Source organism: Scophthalmus maximus, chromosome 8 (genome assembly GCF_022379125.1).
Source record: "Scophthalmus maximus strain ysfricsl-2021 chromosome 8, ASM2237912v1, whole genome shotgun sequence".
Taxonomy (NCBI): domain Eukaryota; kingdom Metazoa; phylum Chordata; class Actinopteri; order Pleuronectiformes; family Scophthalmidae; genus Scophthalmus; species Scophthalmus maximus.
This window is the reverse complement of record NC_061522.1, coordinates 25661046-25681695: the sequence shown is the minus strand read 5'-3', so window position 1 is coordinate 25681695 and position 20650 is coordinate 25661046. Positions and strand designations below refer to the sequence as shown.

Genomic DNA, 20650 nt, shown 5'->3' with positions numbered 1-20650 from the left:
CATGGCTTTTGTGAATAGTTTAGGTTGTTTTGTCAGTGAATAGCAATCACCAAACACTGGAGCATAAAACTTTTCCTGTTCGCGTTCATTAGCTGTGCTTATGTGTTTCATTAGAGCAGAAAATGATCTCAGTAATGCTAGCTTATTTTACTGCCAAGGGGTTTACTGTGAACATTTGATAATGTGTATCTGTTCTTGTGCTTATTTGATTTCTCTTCTGGAAGTATTGACCATCTGCCAGCAGTCATATTCTGGCAAGCGATTTGACTTGTGATGCACGTCTAGTAATTACTGCTGTTTTTTTGTTTTAAATTGACAATCCCTGCCACAGTAGCAAGACTGAGTTCCTGGTTTGATTTCAAGACCCCAGCCCCCAGGACAATGTGTATATAGTTTATACATGTACACTACAACGTAAAAGTAGTTTTTTATTAAATCCTTTATTGTAATGGAACAAAGGTTTTATAATTTTTAATTACAGCTCCATAGTTATACAAAACCTTGACTTTTTGAGATTTTGTCTGCAGATTGCACCTGATTAAGATCGTTATTCACATTGACAAATATCACAAAATGTGAAATGATTACCACCATTGCTACATGGTTTCCTTTTAAAATCTCCTATTTTTTTGACAGGTTTTGAATTTTGGAGCGTGTTTGATTTAGTGCATCATGACAGCAGATGGGTAATAACAGCATCCATCTGTCTGAATATTTGACTTCACTAAATATACTTCACTTTATATCGATAAACCATCGATATAAAGTGGGTCTAACATGACACGAGTTCTAATTATAATTATGTATGCATCAGACCCGAACCTCAACAGTTAGTAAAAAAGCAAAACTACTAAACACCTGCAAACTATTAAATTCATTTTAAATACTTCCAAGAATTTCAAGACCTGCATAGAAACCCTGGCTAATCCTGTATCAAAAACAAACAAACAACCGAACCAAGAATAGGGTGAATGTTAACACACATATTTCAAATTAATAATTTGATAACATTAAACAAACAATACATATAAAATACAAAGATGTTCACAGTAACTGTTATAAATTCTAGATGACTAGAAGCCAACAAAATGATCATGATGATCGGGAAAATGTTCCGTGAATAGTCAAAATGCAAACAAATTGGGATCACAACCCTCTTTCTGTGTCCTTTCCCGGTCCACAGCCACAGCTCTTTCCCTTCCTCGACCAGTTGCTTTATCTGGTTGGTAAAAACTGTGACACAAAATTATAATGAACTTACCATTCATCCATCCATCCATTTTCATGAGGTAGATAAATAATTGCTGTTTGTCTGAGACTGCTGCACATGAGATGCTGTACAGCAGAGGGAGGGCAATGCTAACTGTTGCAAAGTTAGCCAAAAGTTGTCAAAATGACGAAACCACTGACAGCAGCTTTAACAACAGCCAATATACTTTATTGTACACATATACTTTACATAAAACAAAAATACTGATCACAGTGTATTTTTTGGAAAAGATGGAAACTGCAATAAACAGAGGTTGAAAAATAATGTTTAATAAATTATATCATTCATATCTGACATAAGAATACAGAGACATAATTAATACAAAACCAACCAAATATTTAAAACAAATCATTTAGACAATATTTCAAAACGAGCTCTTCCACTCCTCCATTCCATTCCTGGGCTCCAGGAAATCTCCAATCAGTAACTGTCATATCAAAATGTCCTCACAGTCAAGTCAGTGCATTTCCCACCTTCAAATCACCAGAGTTTCCCATATCTGCACGATCACTAAGGTTTTCTCATGTTCATCAGGGTCCATCACAGCTGATGGGAACACTCCTGACCTGTCTACAGTTGATCGTTGATCATTTCTTAAGTTTGTTATCTGCTAATTAGCATCTCCTCAGAATTGCATTAGCCAGTGGTTAGTCCAGCCGTCTCCAATGGGACGGTACGCAGCGACACACTTCCTCGCTGAAGGAGAACCCGGGTTCACATCTTCGCCTTCTGACCTCACAGGGAGGCCTGAGACAACTGCAACAAAAGATGGGAAAAATCTAAATTTAGATTAAAAACTAATAATTATCAGCAATATTCAAGACGCGGTCAGGTTAGTCAATAAAGGTCAAACATATAGGTTTGGCAGAATTGGGTCCCATTCACAAATATGAAATGGCCTTAGTTCGGGAGCTAATGAAATCGAGTAAGCTATTTTTCAAACAACCTTTTTTCAGGAATGAGAAGGGGAAAGTAGAAGAATCATGACAGTGGCACATATCAAATGTAAGGACAGAGTGAGGAGGGTTTAATTTTGGTTGGTGAGGCTTTTCTTTTATTAAAAAAAATACATATATATCTTGTGCTGTTAGTGAATGAAACCTTTCACCCTTTGATTCAAATCATCATATGGTTCACCAATCTTATAATCGAATGTGTTTGATATATTCGAGAAAAACAGTCAACAGAAACGATTATTGTCTGATGCGGACCACAGGTTTTTAGTACAGCCAAACGCTGCTGCAAATGATTGAGAACCTCTGCTGCTTCACAAACTGTAACTACTTTCCTGTGATTTTTAAGGGTCAAAGAGGAGAACTAAGGTTTAGATTTCATAGCTGTTAAAACTACAGCCTTCAGAACCACTCTCTGATTTACAGCCCATATGTGAACCACCAAACTACTAGAAGTCCAAAAACATTAGTATTGGCCTTCAAAACCTTGTATCTGGTAAACCCCAGACCAGAGTCAAGGCCAGATCGTCCCATCTTCAAATGATTATACGTGGTGCAAATCTGTGGAATTCCAAAGATCACACAAAGCAGTGGCAAAAATCAACCCTGCTTTATATAGGACTTACGCACTTCATCAACACCACAAAGATTCTGGGAATAGCATGTAATTGGCAATGCTTTTCTGGCAGCACAGGGTGTCACATGGTGGATGACAGAATATTTAGACAGATACTTGAAGAGAAAGACCTTTGAACCCGTGATGAAATATGCAGGAGTCAAATAGACATACACAGTCACACACTAACACAAGTGCCAGATCCCAGGCAGAGATTCCTACTGCTATGTTATACTCATAAATCACTCTCAAACAGGGTCACAAAGGGTCAAGACTGGACAGGATGGATGGATGGATGTGTGTGTGTGTGTGTTTCCTTCTGTGCAGTGAACGGAAATGTTTAAGTGACAGCTGGGGAGAATTCATTAGCACACTGAGGTCTTGTATTACACACCATGTTTGCTTCGATAACCACCTACCACTGCCAGACCTGTGCTTTCCTCTGACTACACACAGGCACTAGTATTACAAGCGTGTGTGCGCGTGTGTGACTAGGGGGTGACCAACATAGGATGAAACAACCCCCGAAACACTGAAATCCAAGAGGAAATTGAGCGGTCAAATTCATCCATAATCGCCATCATGGAGAAATCAATTATGCTAATTAGTCCATTAATTAAACTAAATGGTGCATACATAAGCTAAAAATTCGATGCTAACACACTTTGCTTCACTAACACATGATATTATGATATAGAAATACAGCAGTGTGTCAGGAAATTGTTAGGTTTTCTACAGATAAACACCTTGCAAACTACCTTTTTTTTTTACCTAAGAAATCATTAATGGATACTTTTTTTTATGTACTCATCACACACCTGTCTTATACATTGTTGCGCCTCACCATACAGACTCTGACCAGAGAAAGCCTCTTCTCTCACAAACCACAGAACATTGTCCGAAATCAGAGGCAAAGACTGCCCTACCCATAATACCGGACTACAGGACAACCGTAAACACCCAGCTCACCGGTCGGCGGGGTCCTCTAAGGCCGGACTTTCTTCAACCGATGCCTGCAGAAGCGAGACAAAGGAAACTCCTCGTGTCTCATCGATCGTCGATTGCTGTTCTTCCGACGCCCAGACAACAGCCCCGCCGTTAAGGACTATGCACACAGTCCTGGCCATCGTCTCTCACTGCAGCACCATATAAACGAAGAACGGCCTTCATTCAGCCCTTTCGAACTGTGAGAAGACTGTAAGTAGTTGGACCATTGTAGACAGAAGGACCCGTATCTTCTTTGCAGAAGTTACCACGTGCACGGTAAATTTGGCCTTAAAGGATCTCCACTCGCTGGCCGAGCTGAAATCCTCACTTTTTGTATCACCAGGAATACACACAAGAACCCCGGTATACCGGTTGAAGCCCGCTGCGACCCGCCCGGACTTTCCTCAACCGATGCCTGCAGAAGCGAGACAAAGGAACCCCCTCGTGTCTCATCGATCGTCAAACGTTGTTCATCCGACGACCAGACAACAGCCCCGCCGTTAAGGACTGTGTGCACAGTCCCGGCCATCGTCTCTAACCACAGCCCACAACACAGCCCACAACGCAGCCCGCCAAGCGCGCCAAAGGAGGACGACTTTCTCTACTTCTTTTCTGTTACCTCGCAGTGTTCGTTTTATTGTTGTCTGACGAGATCAGACTTGGTGAGTGTTGCTCCGCTGTCCTGGTTCAATTCAGAACGCCATCTGTTGATTGGGAATTCAGAGACCCGGCGGAGCATCCCTTCGTAATAACAGATAGGCTAGGATTCACTCGAGTTCGCGTGAGCTTTCCATTCCCGCTTTAGGTTTCCCCCTCTTTTTCTCTCTGATACTAACACACACTCTCAGGGCTGTAGATATTTGGGCGCCTGGTCCTTTCAACCCCTTTGTTAAACACACGTGTATGATTCGCCATTACACAGAGTCTCCGCCGAAGTACTTCCGCCATCGTCCTAGCGCGACCTCACAGACACGGTCAAGTTACACATACTCACATATTCACAGATTCATAAACTCACCTACACATAATTGCACACATTCCATACACACACATAGAGAGCATGCACATAGTCTATTTACGCACATACATTATCTACCTCCATAGATCCACTAGAAGCGGATTGTTGTTATTTGGGTTGATTGTTTGTGTAGTAATAGTATATAATAGAGGTTTATTATCGTAAGTATGTTGGTTGTAAATTGATTTCACTTTTTTTTATAAATTCTGTTATACTTTAAAGAGAAGTTTCCTAGTGTTATTTACATGTATATTGTGACTAAGGCTTGTTGACAGAGTCAGTGCTTGAATTCACTGACTTTCCCTCTTCAGTCTGAAATAGCAATATCATAAATATTGCTATTTCAGGTGAACACCCTTTTGAGACTGAGATCACAGGTTTGGATAATTAATCCCTGTTCACAGGGTGGTGCCCCGATTACTAATTTCAGTAATAATTTTATGAATATTAATATTTATCATTGGTAATTATTAATAACTTGCTAATTGCCAAAACTGCTCCATCAATGCACAACGAATTACGCCCCGTGCGAGACTCTGGAAATACAAAGTTTTGTCACAATATACCTGTATAATAACAACTTTGACCTTTAATTTGAAATTTGGAGTTGATAGTCTTGATTTTGGAAACTTGAGTTGATGGTTGGGATTAATTTAAAATTTGAATTGATTGTTGATTTCCGAATTTTGATTTAACAAATGATTGTTTTTTGATAATTGATTTTTGAACTTTGATTTTACAATTCATTTTTGAATTTTGATTTGATAATTTGATTTAAATTTTGATTTTATAATGGAATTTTGATTTGATAATTTAAGATCCCTTTTTGTTAACTTTAAGCTGATCATTTTAAGAAAATTGTTTGCATAAAAAGTTTTCCATATTTTTCTAAATTCTCAGAATTAATTTGTCAACTTCCTCGTTACTGCCTGCCAAGCATAGGCACAGTTTGATTTGGTATCAGTGTACACTAGTGGTTTGTAAGTTTTGGTAGTTTCTTCCTAACTTACACTAAATCCCTAACACGGTAATAGAATAGATTTGTAGATTGCTAACAGAATACTGCCACGTGTAGGTCGCAGGTTTAAACCGCTCACCTGTGCAATAGCGTCAGTGGTACGGCAACACAGCAACAGACCCACTGGGCAGGGCGCTCCGACTCAAACGGCCTGCAGGCACACCAACACCAAGGTTTGCGCACTCGACAGCCAGAGTCCTCCAACAGGGACATAGAGCGTTTCAACCCGAGTAGCCAAGACTCCGACGTCAATGACTACCTCTGGGAGTATAGCGCTTCCTGATAGACCTGCCCCCCGCGACTCCACGTGAGAAGCTCAAGCTCATCTGGAAAACGACAGCGAGGAGTGTCCATGTGTTCATGGAAACACTACCACCTGACACTCAAGACCGCTACCACATGCTCCGCAAAGCGCTGCCCAAAGAATATTCGCCATTCACCGACGAAGCTTCAGCAACCCTTGGAGCCTTCGCCATCATGCAGAAAAAGCATGAGTCCCCTCTTGACTATTACAGGCGCCTGAGGAATGTGTATTTGAAGAGGATCATGCCTTCAAGTCTCTTTTCCTTCACAACCTCCATGAGTGCATGTGGTACGAGGTCCCAATGCACTGCACAACATTCATTGACCTTTTGCTTTAAAAAAGAAAAATAGCTGGAGAGAGCTCTTTGGAATTGCTCTAGGGGATGAATACTGCACCTATCAGCTCCACATAAAGCTTAAAAATACACACGCACACACACACAGACTGAACAAAGCTACAATTAATAGGGCAGTCGAGTCACCAGGATGTTTTTGAGGTGAATGGGGGGTGTACAACTGTTCACATCCAGTGTCCATTGTGTTGTTTTGGGAAAAGCTCTTTGGTTAAGGTCAGAGAAAGATGGTGGTACAGGTTAAATATATGAATATCTATATATATATATAAATATATATAATATCTATATTTGACCTTTTGACCTTAAAGTGCTGTGAGAGTCTAAACAGAACAATGAAAGGTCAATGTTTAAAGGGATAAGTACAGGAACCATCCAGTGTGCTTTAATGGTATTGTAGTGTATTGTGGGTAGATGGGTGGAGCCTTTCAGCATGCTCTTGATAAAATAGGTTCATTAGGGATGGACTGACGGTGTGACTGCGTCTGATTTGGCTGCAGGGGTGGAGTATGGCGGATCTAAAAAAATGTTACATGGGGTGGTAAGAACTTTTGGCAGGGTGGAATGGAAGGACAGTACACAAGCATCTCCATATGTAAATGGATTTAACAGAAACACAAAAAAACTATGTATTGTTTCATCATGCCCTAACACCCTACCCAAGCGTCCTTAATGCACAACAGGAGAAAAACACTGTGTATCTCTTAAAATGTAAAAGTTTTAATAGGGTTAGGGTGCATCTGTCCCTCTTTCTGAATCTGCAGCCTCCTCTTTATCCCTCACATTCAATTCTTCTTTTTCCTCTTCTTCACTTATTTCTTCATCTCCTTCTGTAGCCTTCTCCAGTTTACTGCCTTCTCCTTCTTCATTTCCCTCCTTCTCTTCCTCCTGTGCGCTTCTCTGAATTTTCTTAGCAAAAAGAAAATGGCAATATCCCCTCTTCTAGCTGTCCTTTTCATTTTTTAGCACCAGCTGTCGGTCCTCTGTTTGTGCCACAAAAAATCTGGGTTTTTGGCTCAGCCCAGGCTCTGTAAATAGAAAACCAAAAAATGGTGCGGACCTCTCCAAAATCGCTGCCCCTTTGAGTCAGACTAACTTGTTTCTTGTTTCATGGTTTATGTAAAGCACTTGATTTGCCTTGTTGTTGAAGTGAAAAATGTTTCTCTCATCAGCAGAAATGTACCATCACATATCATATACTCTTCTTTTTTTTATTCAATCAGTTAATTAAGTGTTACAACAATTTCAGCTGATGGTTGACAACACGATTGTTGTCATGTTGTACATAACTATCATTCAATGTGTCTCTGCATTTAGTCAGCAGTGCAGTATGTGTCACTTTCAGACTGTTGAAGAATAAGTACAGTTTTTATGTGCAGTTTGTCCAGTCATTGCAGTTTTCAGCTAGTTTACAAAGTTTCTATGGCAACAGGCACAATAATCTTTGACTGCTTTCTAAGTTTTATTTCAAAAACTCTTTGTTTTAGTCTGAACGGAAAGAAACCGAAACTTTTGGAAACGATGAGGAAGTCACTCACATTTGCTTCTTGATTGGATGTTATCAGTCACGACTCGACTACCAGTGCTAAATGCAAACATTGCTAACACTTACGTCAGTAACAGTTTCACCTTATTATCAGTCTAAGAAAAGAAATCCCTTTCTTCATTTTTGCAACAAAGCAACTATCTGCAGAGTAGACAATCTACTTCCTGTTAACTGCACACGACCTGTGTGCATGATTGTTAATGTAAAATGTGTTTTCAGATGTGTTAGTATGGATTAACACAATGTATCAATAACACTGCTCATCTGGAAAGATGTAGCCTATATCTTTAAGTGCCAGGAGTTCTCCTGCTAAAAGTAATGTTTCAAACGGGAAACATCAGATGTTACTGAATACCCCTACATCCCTTCTTACCTGCATGTAGCTTGATAGAACCTCCGTCCTTTTAAGAAACACCTATTGGGTGACTCATTACATTCACAGGAACACTTTGTTTTATTTAGGGGCAGGTGCTTGGGACATGTTTTGCTACACGTGCACTGGCAGGTCTCCTTGTTGAAGATGTGGTTGAGTGGGCAGGAGGGAGCAGGCGGGCAAACACACTGGCAAGTACTCAGGTCGAGATGTTGGTTTGGGCCACAGTCTTGAGTTTGATCTCTGTGCTGACACACACACTGACAGGTTTCCACATCCAGCTCCTTATCTGGGCCACACACATCTGCTGAAAATGTGTCTGCAAAGATAGAAGGGGAGAAACACACACACAGGTGTAATATGTTATTTAAAGGAGTTTGGAAATTAGGTAATTGGCCAAAGACAGATGGTGTTTATACAGTGATATTGTGTATGTACTGCATTTTTTATTTGTTACATTTTAATTTTTCTGGTCTGTAAAAATGAGAGTCACAGCGCTCCAACATCAGTCAATTTCATTGAAATTGAATTCTCTATGTTAATATGATGATAAACATTGAGTAAAGCTGCGTTAATCTTGAAGTTGGACCACTGTTATACCTGTTGAAGTACTCTGGTCAAAAACATACATATCCCACTAAATGTGTGGATAAATTATAATTAGTTACCAACAAAAACATCCAATACAGTTTTGTACAGGACGGCAGAATGAAACAAGAAAGCAAACAGTAATAAAGAATGGTACGATAAAATCAAATACACTAGCTGGACTGTTATTACTCTATAATGTGTAGCATTTATAAATTGAGATGTTTAATATAATCTCACTATGGTGTCCTATGAAGTCAGTTGTGGTAAGTCAAAAGCAATGGTTGCAGAGGTCACCATTTACTGCTTTAAGTATGAATAAAAACAAATGATGCAAAACATCACTACAAATGTTGGCTGATAATAGAATTTTTACAAAACTATATAACAATAAACCTGTCTGCATGACAGCTGTTTGAGAACACTGATTCATGAGATGTAATAGTGACGTTCTCGGGGAAAGCACAGATGGTTATCTCTCAATACTAGAAATGGTCCTCCAGCCGAAAAACACTGGGAGAGCGCGAGAAAGAGCAAGACAGACTGTTCTATACACAGACTATGACCATGTTTCTACAGAGGAACAAACACAGATGACAGATGAAATCTAAGGCTACTCCAGCAGAAAAGCATGCGCTCACACAGACTTTTACAACCTAAATCTGAGAGGGGTTGTTTACAAGCTGATAACAAACTCTTCACTACACAATCTAATGCATGGCCAAGTCACAGTGAAGAACACCTTGAATAAATGTCTCCCTCAAACTTTGACCCTGAAATGACTTAATCGTAATTTACAGCCTGAAACTTCTTTAATGTTTACTGTTTTTATTTATTCATTCCACCTCAGTTCTGGTGGTGAATCATGCGTAAACTGAGGTCAGGGAAAGTAAAAGATAACACTGTGTTTGATTTACATCACCAGGAGTTTATCCACACAAGTTTTTAACATCAAATGACTTAAAATGAAGTTGATCCAAACAAGAGGCAAGTCACAAGAACAAATGGAAAGAAAGTATTATAGCATCCAGGGTCAGACTCACTCCGAAGGCAATAACTTGTGAACAGACTTAAATTTATTGCATTAAATATTGATGAGATACTAAACAGGTCAAAACTCTAATTGCTTAGGCCAAACCTAACTATCCACAACAGCAATTGGCTGTGGCTCAGGAGGTCATCCACTAACCAGAGGGTTGGTGTTTTGATACAAGGCTCTTGCAGTCTCCTGTTGGTACTGAATGGCTATGCGAATAATATGTGTTGTAGGGTTGTTTGAATGGGTTAATGTGATTTTTACTGGAAAGTGCTTTGACTAGAAAAAGGCCTTTTATATTATGGATAAAGAATCAATTTGAAGAAACAAAATGATATAATTGAAACAACTAATCACACAATTTAAAGCTAAGATATCCAAGTTCTGGAAATCAAAAGAAAGTTACGGATGTAACTACGGTTCTATGAATCCTGGATGACCGCCAGAGGAAGAGCTTAACACTGGATATCTTCTGTCTCGCGCATGCGCAGGTCGAATATTAATATCAACAAAGTAACATGTGACCTCGGATGACCCCCGACTCAGGTATTAGTTCAGGTGTCATCATGAGATCGTTTCCTACAGAATCTTCTCGCGGGATCACAAGATTCTGAGATGCCCAAAAACATCCAGGATTCATAGAACGTAGTAACATCCGTAACTTTCGTTCTATTTCATCCTTACTGACCGCCAGAGGCAGTGCTTAACACTGGATGACTCATATCAACAGAGTCACGAGGAATCCTGAGTACCCACCTCATCAAAATGGAGCACATGAACTCGACTGAAGAACCAGGCCAATGGATGGGGGGTGGCAACGTTTACACTGTAGTATCTGGAGAATGTACTGGGTGATGCCGATGAGGCCGCAGCACATATGATCTCCAAAGGCACCCCTCCTGGTAGAGTGGCATTTCACTCCGGATGGTAGAGGACTGCCCTTTGCCCCGTATGCATTGGCTATGACTTCCACAATCCAGTGGGACAGGTGCTGCTTTGAGAGAGCATGACCTTTCCTGGGACCACCATGACAGACAAAAAGCTGGTCAGACTGCCTCATGTCTGCAGTAGTATCTACAAAGGCTTTAAGGGCCCGCACCGTGCCAGTTGGATAGGCTGATTGAGGTGCGAGTGTGCAAGCACCTTAGGGAGAAAAGCCATATTCGGCCAAAGAGTAACGTCCGAGACATCTGAGTTCCACCTCAGACAAGGAGCACTGACAGACAAAGCATGTTGCTCACCTACACGCCTGGCTGAAGTGATTGCAACGAGAAAAGTCATTTTGGCCGACAACAACCTCAGCTCTGCCTGTGCCAAGTCTCCAAAGGGAGGCAAACATAGGGCGTTCAACATCAAGGGCAGGTCCAATGCAGGAACCCTTGGGGTCCAAGTGGGATGCATCTCAGAGCCCCTTTTAAGAGGAGGGACACCAGCCTGTGGCTCCCCACTGTGCCATTGTCAATCCTAGCATGTTGCGACGAAATAGCAGACACATACACCTTTAGGATAGAGGGAGACTGACCATTGTCTAGGAGAGATTGCAAAAATCTAAGGATAGTAGTAACAGAGCAGTGTACCGGATCCTCGTTTTCAGCTGTACACCACTCAGAAAACAGCTTCCACCTGTTCTCATGTTGCAGATGGGTAGAAAGCGCTCTGGCATTTAAAAAAGTATGCTATGAAATTGTTCAGCAGCGGGTTGGACCCTGCAGCGGCCAAACCAAAAGCTGAAGGCGGCAAGGGTCGGGATGCCAAATCCGACCCCTCAGTTGAGACAAGAGGTCTGTCCTTTCTGGAAGGCACCAGGGTGTCCCACAGCATAGACTGTGCAGCAATGAAAACCCAGTCCTGGCTAGCCAGAAGGGGGCCACCAGAAGAAATCCCATGGCCCTGACAAAGAACCCTGAGAAGCGCCTGGAAGATCAGAGAAAATGGGGGAAAGGCATAGAGAAGACTCTCCGGCCATGCATGAGCCAGAGCATCTTGACCCAGAGGGCTGGTCGTCTCCATCAATGAGAACCAGAGGGGGCAGAAGGTTGACACCTCTGAGGCAAAGAGGTCCACTTCCGCTCTGCCAAAGAGACCCCAGATGCCGTGTACCATTTCTGGATGAAGTCGCATTTCTGGATAAATATTGCATTTCTGGATAAATATTGCTGCCGCAATGAATTGTGGGGCATCTGTTTATCATTTCCTTTCACATAGGAAAGTCCTGTGTACCCTATGCTAAAGGAGATAGGAAATAAAGCATTGAAGCAGCTTTCCTACGCATTTAGAGAATCCGAACAGCTCTCATCATGGCAACAGATGAAATAATTCCGGGAAATCTAAAAATTTAGGAGTTCCTAAACAAACTTGACAATTAGACCGTACCCTTTATGTCTCTTGTGTCTCCTGCCCCTGTGCTTGTCTGTGCCTGTTCCTAATGTGTCTCACCTGTGTTCAATCTTCCCTTGTTTATTTAGTCTTTGTGCTCCCAGTCATCTGTGTCAGTTCGTTTGGTTATTCATGCTCCAGTCTGGACAGAACCACACAGCTCCTGTGTTTTTTTTTTTGTCTTTCTGTGTTTCTCCCCGTGATGCTTGTTGTTTTTTCTCCTAGTGGACACCCTGTATTTTGCTTTTGTTTTACTTCAGACACTGTAAGTCTTTCTGTTTTTAATTTTATTAAATATGCCATCCGCATCCTGCATTTGGATCCTGTCTCTTTGCCACAATCCTAACAGAGGTTTAAATAGCCTACTTGCAGTTGCAATAATGGTGTTGTTCATAACACCCAAAATATTGTGAAGTGTATTGTATGATAATTAAAGATACTGTATATGGCCCACCATAGTATTAGGAATCATCTTCCTCTGGTGAATATGACTGTAATATCACTCAGCAAATCTAATGAAAAAACATGATGATTTCTTCATTGCCATTCTAGATTTATCAAATTAACCTTTGATTTTGAAATTTGACCCTAAAATGTTTCCCCTGCGTGTATAATTTGTTTTGCCCCTTTCATCCACACTATATAAGTGTATTTGTATGTGTGAGAATCTCTGGAATCTGCTACTCCAGGGTCTCCATGTTTTTCTGTTTCTCATTTGTTTACATTTAGTGTTATCATAGCTAAACACACACACACACACACTCAACAAACACACTGCAGTCATAAATACTTCTTGTTGCACACATTAACATTCTGCTGTCACAAACAGCAACATGGAGAAAGATGGGGTCTGCTGACAATGTGTGTTTATGTCAGTGCATTGGTATGTGTGTGCTCACTGCAAGCACTGGGGAAACATCTTAGACCACTCTCACTGGACTTTGTATTCTCAGAAAAAATCTTAGTAAACAACGTTTCTGATCATTTTAGTAAGGAGCTTGGGGTTAGGTCTATAATTCTGATGATCCTGGATTTAAGGTGAATGTCTTGACATTGTTGGCAGTGATGGGTGACTTCCCCGGCTATGAGATAGTTCTAAAGGTTTCCTCCATGTTTTTATTTCTCTTTCTATGCTGCAGCATGGCTTCTGCAAAAATGACCAGAGAAACAGTAAACATCTTTGTGTGCAACTGTGTAAACACTCACCGATGTGCTGTTGAGAGGACCTTGGAGTGGGTAGTGATGAAGGAGGGGTGTTGTGGTGCATGTTGGTGGCTACGCTGACACACCAACACAGCCTGCTGCTCCAAGCCTGTCCAGGAGGACATGTCATATTGGCTATTGTACACCTTTAACAGAGACAGACAGAGAGAACAGTTTTAGGCTACATCCATACTACTACATTTTTGTTTAGTTTTTTAATGATATTTGAAACAAAAACAATCTCTCTCCAGACAAGCATTTTAGCTCTGTCTTAATTTTTAATCCCGGTCCAGACTAACACACCTGAAAACGTAAGTAGCGCTTCTGTGCCCTGTACATAAGCTGCGCCCCAGATTTGTAAACTTAATTCCCTTATAGATGTTGATTAAACCTATATTTATGTTTTTATGCACTCTCATTTTGGACAATAGTGCACGTTTAATCTCAGTATTAAATTATTATATATCTTACTGTAGATACAATCAAAATGAATCACCAGTCAACTATGTTCTAATGAATTACCCTCATGTATTACTAATAAAATAGGTCAGCCAGAAAAATGATACACACAAAATAAAATATCAATAAACTGAAAGCAGGGTGTTTGACTGGCTCTTCTCACAAAAAGATTCTAACAACACCACTCGATAAATCAGATTTCTTATAGTACCTTTAAGAAATACGCAATTACTATGTGGGCCCACTCACACAAGCCCGCAACATGACAAACAAAACAAGTTTAATAACGAAAACCCTGTTGCAGATCCCCTGATCGAAGCTGGGGAGTGTGGCGGCCAAGTACAGTTGAAGCCGGTTCCCCTTGACCGTGTAGGAACAACCAGTGGATTTCACAGTAGTAGTTCAGTCACAAATGCACGGTGCACCTTGAAGCTTACAAGATGGCGGGCGAAAGGCAAACTGCTGGCGAGTCGGCTCGCAGAGAGAACCAAATGTGGCATAAACCTTCTTTCTCCCTCGTTGTCTCCAGAGCTCAACTAACCCGCGCACTCATTCCCTCGGAATAACGAAGTCCAAACAGCGACAGTCTTAAATCCACACCTATAATCTGAAGGGGTAGCTGCTAGGCTACTACTAGCTATGCTAATCACGAAATGACAGCAGCCGTCGGCGCAGGAAAAGAGCTCAGCCAGCCGCTGCAGCTCACAGTCCCAACAGCCACTTTCTCTGTCAAAGTGTTCTCACCTCCACGCGAGGTGAAATATTTCAGAGTCGTTTACTGACCGAGCAGGACAGTCAAAACTCTCTTTTTCCTCAGTCTCTTTCCTTCGTATACTTCTGCTGCTCTGCTCGCGGACTTCTTTTTTTTCTCTCCCTCCCGGTACCGTTACTCACCCCGCTAGCTCCCGCCCCCGAACCAATCACCACACAGGAAAACAGTCTAACTCATTAACAACGAATCAGATACATGTAAATCAATCAACGTAGGTTGTATGCATTTTATCAAATGTTAGCCAAGTACAATCCAAAAACTATTTAAAGGGGCAGTGGTATATATTGAAGTGAACCAAAATCAAATCACATGTATTCAAAGCAAATGTATATACTTATATGAACCATCAGGGGTTTGAAATAACACAGGGCTACACTTATATCACTTGACCATTCACGTATAGTGAGCATGATTGTGCTGGTATAAACAGGAAGCAGATTATCTACTCTGCAGTCGCTTACTGCAGAGTTGCTTACTTACAGAAATTACTACAAACGAGAAATAGCAATAATAAAAAGTAAGAGCAGGGATTTGTTTTAACTAATAAGAACCAATCAGGAAGAGAATGTGGATGACTGTGTCAGCGCTGACAATCGTTTCTGTTTTTGCCTGTCTAGTCTACAACGCAGCTCCAGATTTTTCAATCTAAATCAGGTTTAGAAGGCATTTCCAAATCTCAAACTTCCAAACATCTTCAATAAACATGTGGGAGTGGCAGTCGCCCCCCCTGGTGCCCCCAAGGTTGAAAATACGTGCTCAAGTGCACTCTAGAGTGACAAAAACGAGAGGAAGTTCCCTATTGGCTGCCATTGTGCTGTAAAGGGAGTCCCTACATGTGTGAGAATGTGGGGAAGTTTCCTAATGGATGCCCCTCCAGTGGAGAAAATGTGATGTGGTGACATATAGGTCAGGGTTTTCCATACATTGACGAGACAGTGGCAGCCCGCCATAGTCTAAAATATTTGCACCATAGACTCATAACATACCGAAAAATATTTTTACACTTCTTATGGCAAAATAAAAGCTCTCTAAAGGTGCGTTCACACCAAACGCAACGTGAATTATTCGCGCAAATATAGATACAAAGTCAATGCAAAGACACGACTAGACACATTGCCTATTTGTGTTTTGTAAAGCAGCTCTCAGTCTGTCACCCAGCAGTGCACTTTTCAAAAGAAGCTACTTTTCCCAATTTTTGTACTTGTATGTGGGAGGGGGTCAGTCTCCATACAACACATGAAATGTATATGTTATAAGGCTTCAGCACACAATTGTTGACAAGAGCATAAAGTCCTTCGTAGATCTAGTGTCCTAAATTGCTATCAAAATTCACCAGATTGATGGGTTTAACTTTAAAATGTAAAAAATTTTCTTACGGGGGAGCATGCCCCCGGACGCCCCAAGAGGGTCTGATATCCACCAACAAAAGGTTCTCACAAACCTATGGCTAAAACTGTGGGTACACTTAAAATGGGATAAACTTGACTGCCCTCTAAGATGCCCTTCCAAGTAAGAAGACTATTTCATCATACATGATGCATTATAGCTTTTTATGCATTGGTGGGGCCCCATGTTGTGCAGTAGGTGCCCTTTTTTTAACACACATTTTATTCTTAAATCTGTGTTAATTAAAGAAATTGGACGGTAGAAGGGTGAATTCGGGTCTTTGTTAGGTTTTAGTATAATTGACATGGTGGCAGTGTTCATCTATGTAGGAATTTAGAGGTAGTTTTTATTTGTAAGGTTGTTCTGTGAAATAGAGGGGAAAGTATGTGCCAAAAGTGTTTATAGAATTCTTCTAGGTATCCATCTGGTCCGGGTAATTTGTTGTGTGGTATTTGGTTAAGGGCTTTGTTGACTTCTTCTGGGGTGATCGGTGCATCTAATCTGTCAGCTAGTTCTCTGGGTAGCGTGAGTAGGTCCAGGTTGTTTAGGAAGGATTCTATTTCTAGCGGAGTAGGTTCATTACTTTAGGAGTATAAGTTGTAGAAGGTTTTAAAAGTCTTATTCATTTCCTGTGGGTCTTGGATAGTTTCACCTGTGGAGTTGATTATTTGACGAAATTATTGATTTTTCTTTTTTGCGTTGCAGTTGGTTTGCTAAATATTTCCCTGTTTTGTTGCTGTATTGAAAGTTCTCATATTTAAATTGTTGGATAATGAATTGTGTTTGTTCTGTGGGATTATCGGAGTAAAGGTTTGTAAGTAGTTTAATGCTTTGTTCTAAATTATTTTCAAGTGATGTTGTTGTTTTTTCTTGTATGATGAATATGATTCATCCCCTGAGTACTGTTTTGCCTGTTTTCCAGTGTACTGTTGGTGATATTTCTAGTTCATCTCCAAAAAGACTGCCCCCTCTTCTGTTATTAAAGTGTTGAAGTCAGGGTCTTGAAGTAATGAGGTGGTAAAGCACCATCTTATGAGATGTTTAACAGGTGATTGAATATTTATAATAATAGAGACAGGAGCCTGGTCGCTGATGGTGATGGGGTTAATTGTGGTTTCACGGATTTTAGGGGCTAATGAGCTGCTGATTAGAAAAAGATCGATTCGGGAGAAAGATTGGTGAAGATGGGAAAAATATGAATATTCTCGTGTGAAAGGGGTTTCTCATTCTCCAACCATCGCCAAGACTATAGTCATTCATGTATTGTTTAATTATTTCAGTAGAGTGCCATTTTTTATAATATTGCTATCAAAAGACAGCCTACACTAATGAAAAAGTTTATCTTAGAGTTGGAAATAGACAATGAACTGGTCTATGATCTCAGAAATTGGTTAAGAAAGGTTAGAAATTGTGAAATAGCATTGATTTTGCAGCCTCAGGAGATAAACAAACAACATCCTCTCCAGCTGTCATGATCTTGTGTTTTCATTTCCTGTTTTATTTTGAATTAGTTTGCACTTCCTGTTTCCCGGTCTTTTGTCGGTTCCTTTTTGCTTTGCCCGTGTCTCCTGCCCCTGTGTCATGATTCCGTGTTTTGGTTTCCTGTTTTGTTCTGAAGTCCCTTCCCACGTGTTGATTCACTTCCTTTCCTGTGTCTTGTTTCTAGATCTTGTTTTTCCTGTGTCTCCTGCCCCTGTGATGTGTGCACCTGTTCCTAATGTGTCTCACCTGTGTTCTATTTGCCCCGCCCACCTTGTGTGTATTTAGTCTCTGTGCTTCCCTTTGTCTGTGTTGGGTCGTCTGTTGTGTCGTCTGTTTCTGCTGTTTTCCCTGGTCTGTTTCTGCTGTTTTCCCTGGTCTGTTTCTGCTATTTCTCCCGGTCTGTTTCTGCTATTTCCCCCGGTCTGTTTCTGCATTTTTCCCCCTGGCTCCAGTATTTGGATTACCTGTTTTTGCTACATCTCGTGGACACCCTTGGTTTGATACTGTTTTCGTTTTATTATTAAATATCCTTTTTTCCCTATACCTGCATTTGGGTCCTGCTTCCTGCTCAGCCCTGATAAAACGACCCGACCACAAAATGGACCCAGCAGGTAGTTTTTTTGTTTTGGATCTTCATGAGTTAATTTACACCCTTAATTGTATTCATGGACAATTTAAAAGAGACTTAAGATGGGAATACAAGGAAGGGTGTCTGCGCATGGTACGCAGGGAAGTTTCCCTGAGGCCCTGGTTGAGGAGTTCGTTGCCTGGCTGGCTCAAGGACTTTTTGAATACTCCGGACTCCCACCCAGTCTTCCAGTGTGCCTTCCAGCCAGCACCCCAGTTGGCTAGCATCAGGCCTGGTAGCATCCAGCCAGCCTCCCAGTGTGCCATCCAGCTGGTATCCCAGGTGGCTAGCGTCAGGCCTGCTGGCATCATGGTACGAGTGTACAGCCGGTCTCCACATCGTCAGTCGGAGGACCGATCGACACGTTCCCCGTCGGTGGTTCGGCCGACGTCTGCTCCTCCTCGGTGCCAGTCGGAGGACCGATCGACACGTTCCCCGTCGGTGGTTCGGCTGACGTCTGCTCCTCCTCGTCCTCAGTCGGTAGGGCAAAGAGTGGCGTTTCGGTTGAGGAGCTTTATGACGTGGTAAGACAACTCCAGGGATTTTTGGATTATTCGGTTCGGGCTAAGAACAGGCCAACAACGTCGGCAGGCCTGCGGCTTGCTTGCCTCCGCCGTCCTCCACGTCTCCAGTCGGTGGGCCGATCGACAAGTTCCCCGTCGGTGGTCCGGCTGACGTCTGCTCCTCCTCGTCTTCAGTCGATGGACCGATCGACATGTTCTTCATCGGTGGTCCGGCTGACGCCTGTTCCACGTCCCCAGTCTGTGGGCCGATTGACATGTTCCCCGTCGGTGGTCCGGCTGACGTCTGCTCCTCCTCGTCTTCAGTTGATGGACCGATCGACACGTTCCTTGTTGGTGGTCCGGGCGAGCTCTGCTCTACGTCGCCGGTCGGTGGGCCGATCGACGCGATGCTCGTCAGTGTTCCGGCCGAACTCTACTCCTTCTTGCCAGTTGGTGGGGTGATCGACGCGTCCCTCATCGATGGTCCGACCAACGTCTGCTCCTCGTCCCCAGCCGGTGGGCCGATCGACACGTTCCCCGTCGGTGGTCCGACCGTTGCCTTCTCCATGTCTCCGGTCGGTTGGCCGATCAACGCGTTCCTCGTTGGTGGTCCAGCCGAGCTCTGCTCTACGTCGCCGGTCACTGGGCCAATCGACGCGATGCTCGTCAGTGGTCCGGCCGAACTCTACTCCTTCTTGCCAGTTGGTGGGCCGATCGACGCGTCCCTCATTGGTGGTCCGACCAAGGCCTGCTCCACGTCACCAGTCGGAGGGCCAATCGACACGTCCCTTGTCGGTGGTCCGACCAACGCCTGCTCTACGTCGCCGGTCTGAGGGCCGATCGACGCTGATGATCATGATAAGCATTTTCCACTGTAGACATTAAGCTGTTGTCTTGGTCATAGCTCATAGTTATAGTTCACTCAGGACCACTATAGTCAAAATGAATTAATCCAAATAATCGCAATTGGTTATATTTGGCGCTATGGCTCTGTTTTGGGACCTCCCTGCCCTTCTACAGGCACATGTGGAAAGCCTGGGAAAGGGAGAGCACACCTCTGTATCCTTCCATGAGCCTTCATGGAAATTGAGGGAGGGAGAGCAGCAATTAAAAGCCAGTGCAGAAACGAGCAGGCATCAATGACAACACATGACATTGATTTAAGTCTGATACAGTATTAAAAGGAAATGCCGGGGTGGAGGCGGGTTGCGAAGTGGCGTAAAGCAGAGCAAGAAGAGTGGAAAGATTAAAGCAGCTGAAATAGAGCGCACATATGAACTTTGCCAATTGAATGCGTAGAAGAGGATCAGCTGAGCAGTCAGCTGATGTGGCTGGCGTGGAGATCTCTACTGTCAGTTTATGTGCTACATAGTGGCGGTGCTTGAACTCATTGCCTGCCTGAACTAACGCTATGCTCAATTTCAGTCAGGACCACTATAGTCAAAATTAATTAATACCAATAATTGCAATTGGTTATATTTGGCGGTATGGCTCTGTTCTGGGACCTCCCTTCCCTTACACACGCACATTAGGAAAGCCTGGGATAGGGAAAGCAAACCTCCCTATCCTTCCATGAGCCTTCATGGAAATTGAGGTAGGGAGAGCAGCAATCAAACCCCCCAAAACAACCACACCTGCCTTTCCATGTGCACACGTTGAAAGCCTGGGATAGGGAGAGCACACCTCCCTATCCTTCCATGAGCCTTCATGGAAATTGAGGCAGCAAGGGCAGCAATGAAAACCCCCAAAACGCGGGCTTCTCTGTATGGTAAAGGAGCGA

At 42.4% G+C, this 20650-nt stretch overlaps 1 protein-coding gene across 1 annotated transcript in view; it reads right to left on the bottom strand.

The window, feature by feature from the left end:
• Window positions 1-1519: 1519 nt before the first annotated feature.
• vegfc (vascular endothelial growth factor c) overlaps window positions 1520-20650 on the bottom strand; it is a 134506-nt gene continuing 115375 nt past the window's right edge. Inside the window, exons 5-7 of the mRNA XM_035637586.2 lie at window positions 13644-13786; window positions 8438-8756; window positions 1520-2026 (exon numbers count right to left, since the gene is read on the bottom strand). Of these exons, the coding sequence (XP_035493479.1) occupies window positions 1918-2026; window positions 8438-8756; window positions 13644-13786 (571 nt within the window). The 3' untranslated portion in view covers window positions 1520-1917. The remainder of the gene's footprint in view (window positions 2027-8437; window positions 8757-13643; window positions 13787-20650) is intronic.